Source organism: Musca vetustissima, unplaced genomic scaffold, assembly GCF_032173495.1.
Source record: "Musca vetustissima isolate MV318-11 ecotype Yass unplaced genomic scaffold, APGP_CSIRO_Mvet_v1 utg177309, whole genome shotgun sequence".
NCBI lineage: Eukaryota > Metazoa > Arthropoda > Insecta > Diptera > Muscidae > Musca > Musca vetustissima.
The window spans coordinates 1-5,515 of record NW_026875305.1 but is presented as its reverse complement, the minus strand read 5'-3'; the positions used below and the strand labels follow the sequence as shown (position 1 = coordinate 5,515).

At 37.8% G+C, this 5,515-nt stretch overlaps 1 protein-coding gene across 1 annotated transcript; it reads left to right on the top strand.

The window, feature by feature from the left end:
• Positions 1–882: 882 nt before the first annotated feature.
• LOC133337782 (CD109 antigen-like) lies at positions 883–2,530 on the top strand (the record flags this gene model as incomplete). The annotated part of the gene is made up of 2 exons (XM_061545983.1): positions 883–1,930; positions 2,006–2,530. Coding segments are annotated over exons 1-2 (1,554 nt in total), but the record flags the coding sequence as incomplete, so codon positions are not given.
• Positions 2,531–5,515: the final 2,985 nt, after the last annotated feature.

Below are 5,515 nucleotides of genomic sequence, written 5' to 3'. Positions count from 1 at the left end.
GTATTAATCAGACAAACTTTGGGTGTTTGGTACACCATTTATATCAGATCGGACGAAAATATATATTGGAGCTATATCTAAATCTAAAGCGATCTGAAGCAATCAATGAAACTTAACACACACCATTCTAAACTCAATTTAATACGATTTCGCCTAAATCGATCAGACCTTGGGAGTTTGGTGCACCATTTTTATGAAATCTTAGGAAAATATATATGGGTGCTATATCTAAATCCGAACCGATTTCAACGAAACTTATTATACAAAATTCTAGTCTCAATCAGATAAGCTGTACAAAATTTCGTCGCAATCGCACAAACTTTTGAGAGTTTAATGCACCTTTAAATGAAATCGAACGGATCGGAAAAAAAATCTAGTTAAAAAATCGAGTCTGTATAGTTATTGTCTACATCGTTGTTTATAGTACACAAAAAAATTAGGGATAAGGTCTCAAGAAGGCTTTATTCCCAACAAATACAATTTCTACAATGCCTTTAAATATCTATCAAAACTCAGCCATTCATTCCTACCTGCTACCCTGCTGTCATCCGCTGCTTTTTTCATTTCATTTAACACATATAAAAACAACCATATTTTGACATGAAAATATTCACTCATAACTCACTGCTGCTTGGGCATAGATATCCTTGCTTTTAACAAGAAAAAAATTATACTAATTTCAACATTCTATCATCCATTTCTAACACCCTATATGCACCCTAGTATTTTTGTGGTTCCTGGAAGCTTTTTTGTGTTGTATGTTTTTGTTGTTGTGAGAGTAAATAACTCGAAACTAATTCTCTTTTCCCCCTCCCCATATAGCACCGATGCCTCTGGCATGGCTCAGCTGACCAAAAAAATACCAGACACCATTACCTCATGGGTGGTTACCGGTTTCGCAATGAACGACAAAACCGGTTTTGCCATGACTGCAAATCCCACCAAAATTAAGGTATTCCAACCGTTCTTCTTGAGCACCAACCTCCCGTATTCGGTGAAACGTGGTGAAGTTATCGCCATACCCATTGTCGTTTTCAATTATATGGAAAAGTCGCTACAAGCCGAAGTGACCATGGAAAATACCGATCAGGAATATGACTTCACAGAGGCGACAAATGACATCGAGGAATCTGTGCTGGAGGAGAAGCAAAGAACCAAGACGGTTAATGTACCGGCAAATGGTGGTCAAACTGTCTCCTTTATGATTCGTCCCAACAAGGTGGGTGATATTACGTTGAAAATTAAGGCCATTACACCCTTGGCCGGTGATGCCATACATCAGAAATTAAAAGTGGAACCCGAAGGTGTTACGCAATATGAAAATCATGCCATTTTTGTAAATATCGGCAACAAGAAGAAGGAGGACGCGAAGGATGGCGGTGAAGTTGTGAAACACGATTTGAGTGCTGCCATACCAAAGGATGCCGTGTTGGATTCCGAATATTTGGAATTCTCGGCCGTGGGTGATATTCTAGGACCCACAATTAAAAATATCGATAAATTGGTGCGAATGCCCTATGGCTGTGGCGAACAGAATATGGTGAATTTTGTACCGAATATATTGGTCCTTTACTATTTGGATGCAATTAAAAAGGATATGCCATTGATTGAACAGAAAGCGAAAAGTTATATGGAATCGGGATATCAACGGGAGTTGACCTATAAACACAAAAATGGCGCCTACAGTGCTTTTGGTGAGGGTCACAGTGAGCCGAATAGTTGGTTAACCGCCTATGTGGCCAGATCGTTTATCCAAGCTCGGAAATATATTACCATTGATGGAGCTGTGATTGATCAGGCCTTGGATTTCTTGGCCAAGACCCAGGAGGAGGATGGTCATTTTCCACAAAAGGGTAAACTTTTCCATCCCGCCCATCAAAATGATGTTGGATTCACGGCATTTGTGCTAATGGCCTTCCTGGAGAATGAGGTAAGCAATGCAATCTGCAATACAAAAAAAAAAAAAAAATAATATAAACCCCTCCCTTCTCTCCCCTCTTTGCAGGACTATGCCGCCAAATACAAATCACAAATTCAACAGGGTCTCAAATACCTTGGCGATCACATTGCCACTGAAGACAACATTTATGCCCTCTCCATTGCCGCTGTGGTTCTCAACAAGGTCCGCCACCCTGATGTCCCGAAATTAATGGAAAAACTTGAAAAGGCAGCCACATTTAAAAATTCTCTAAAATGGTGGTCCAATGAAAATAAGGATCACTCCAATGACATCGAAGTTACCGCCTATATTTTACAATCTCTAACGGAAACGGAAGAGGCTGGAAAATTATTGCCGATCATCCAATGGTTGGTTGGTCAACGTAACAGTTTGGGTGGTTTCGATTCGACACAGGATACAGTGGTCGGTTTACAGGCCTTGATTAAATTTGCCGAACGCTTTATGGCCGGCGGAGGTGGTGATGGAAAAATGCTAATTGATTTTGAAGCTAAGGATGGGGAGGGAAAGCAGACGACAAAGGATACAATTGAGGTGGATAAGGAGAATGCCCTGCTATTGCAAACACATGTGGTAAGTTAGTAACATACCCCAAAAAATATTCTTTTAAAACCCCACGCCTCTGAAAGACCCCAAAAAGACCCCAAAAAATATTCTTTTAAAACCCCACGCCTCTGAAAGACCCAAAAAATACTCTTCTAAAACCCCACGCCTCTGAAAGACACAAAAAATATTCTTTTAGAAATCCACGCCTTGTAGTGGGCCTTTAAAAAATATTCTTTTAGAAATCCACGCCTTGTAGTGGGCCTTTAAAAAATATTCTTTTAGAAATCCACGCCTTGTAGTGGGCCTTTAAAAAATATTCTTTTAGAAATCCACGCCTTGTAGTGGGCCTTTAAAAAATATTCTTTTAGAAATCCACGCCTTGTAGTGGGCCTTTAAAAAATATTCTTTTAGAAATCTTTTAGAAATCCACGCCTTGTAGTGGGCCTTTAAAAAATATTCTTTTAGAAATCCACGCCTTGTAGTGGGCCTTTAAAAAATATTCTTTTAGAAATCCTACGACTTCTTAGGCCTTTAAAAAATATTCTTTTAGAAACCTTTCAAAAAGATTCTTTTAAAAATCCACGCCTTTGATAGTCCTTGAAAAAAGATTCTTTTAAAAATCCACGCCTTTGGTAGTCCTTTCAAAAAGATTCTTTTAAAAATCCACGCCTTTGGTTGTCCTTTCAAAAAGATCCTTTTAAAAATCCACGCCTTTGGTAGTCCTTGAAAAAAATATTCTTTTAAAAATCCACGCCTTTGGTAGAGCTTGAAAAAAATATTCTTTTAAAAATCCACACCCTTGTTGGGTCCTTGAAAAAATATTCTTTTAATAATCCATGCCTTTGTTGGGTCCTTCAAAAAATATTCTTTTAATAATCCACGCCTTTGTTGGGTCCTTGAAACAAGATTCTTTTAAAAATCTACGCCTTTGGTAGTCCTTGAAAAAAGATTCTTTTAAAAATCCACGCCTTTGTTGGATCCTTGAAAAAAGATTCTTATAAAAATCAACGCCTTTGTTGGATCCTTGAAAAAAGATTCTTTTAAAAATCCACGCCTTTGGTAGTCCTTGAAAAAAGATTCTTTTAAAAATCCACGCCTTTGGTAGTCCTTGAAAAAAGATTCTTTTAAAAATCCACGCCTTTGGTAGTCCTTGAAAAAAAATTCTTTTAAAAATCCACGCCTTTGTTGGATCCTTGAAAAATATTTTGATTCATTTAAAAGTCCTTATAATTTTTGTCACGATTTAATTTTCTCTCCTTTTGGCAATTGGTAGTCCTTGAAAAAAGATTCTTTTAAAAATCCACACCTTTGGTAGTCCTTGAAAAAAATTCTTTTAAAAATCCACGCCTTTGTTGGATCCTTGAAAAATATTTTGATTCATTTAAAAGTCCTTATAATTTTTGTCACGATTTAATTTTCTCTCCTTTTGGCAATTTTATCCTTCTTTTATATCCTGCACATAGGATAAATGTCATTACTTCCAGCTGTTGTGGAAGCCTTAGTAACTACACCACACTGACATGAATTTATGGGAGTGAACACCTGTATTTATGTATGCCAATTTGTGAGTGAGCGTGTATGTGTGTGATTGGTTATTTGCATGTATGTTTATGTGTGTGTGTGCCATAGTTAATGCCCTTAATTGGAATTTTATTGATTTCCGTGCATAATTGTTGAAGAAATTGTCATGCTAAAACTTTTCGACATTTGACACATTTACAGCTTTTCCAATTACCTGATTCCGATGCACAGCATGGTGGTCATCCTGATATTCACACACAAAACTGGGCGGAGCAGGTTGGGAGGTACTGCATCAAGTTATCCTCTATGAACTGGAACGACACGATAACATAGTGCTCTTGTCTTGTTATCACTCAATTAAAGGAAAACTTGCCGCCTCAGGTGGGACAGACCGAAGAGACAATGAACGATGATGACGATGGTGATGAGAATTTCAAAATGCAATGGAATGTCATGGCATGCGACAGTGGAACCTTTAATAATTTTTTTATGGCTCTGCACATGAACGTGATTACTAATTAAGACCATTTGCCCGAGGGCTTGTCCGGTCTGTTTATGCTATGGCAGATAATTGAAGGCTCTGGCTATGCTTCTTAGTCACAAAATCAAGTCAAGTGGAAGTGGTACTTTGTGGTTGAGGTTGATCAGGAGGAGGAGGAAATGGAGCAGTAGTAGTTCCAACAACAACAAACTTTCATAAAATTACAACAAAGAAGTCAAGAAGAGGATTAAAAGCTCCGATAGCGCAAAAAAAGAAGTCAAGAGCATCCCACCAATAGCTAACTAACGGCAACAATTGTAGTTGTTGTTGTTGGTTTTTTGTATTAAGGCAATTATAAAATTGTTCTCAAGTTGTAGTGCTGCAATAACATTAAGTCCAATAGCCAAGCCAACCAGCCAACCTGACCTAAGCTACTACAGAATTCAGCGAATAGGACATGAGTACCTACCCGCCTGCCCTGTGGTGGTGTTGGTTGTGTGGAGAGCGCAATAAATAGCCAAGGCAATGACCGTTTCATGAAATAATAACCGAGTTTTTCTGTTTGTTATTTTTCTGCTCTTTTCTTCTTTTTTTAGTCAAGGATACAGGTGCCATTGAACGACGAACTATGCGGATCCTGTTGATGATGCTGCTGCTACTGCAGCAGCACGAACATGAATAAACAAATGTTCAACTAAACAATGTTGTTGTTTCTGTTTAAATGAACTTTACTTGGCTTTGTAGTTGTTGTTGTTTTTCGTTCTCATCTCATCTTTAACTTATCCACAACCACTTGAGGCCAGATGGACTAACAGCTCAAATGTTCGACAAAAAAATCGAAAAAAAACTAAATGAAAAATAAAATCCATATCGATGGCTGCTTTGTAATGGACTACAGTCGTTCAAATGTTCCGCAAAAATTGTGCGGAGCAATAAAAACAAATTTTTAAAGCTACTTTCCAATCGATATTTTCCAAGGAAGGTGCAGGAAGTTTGAGAAAAAAGTATAT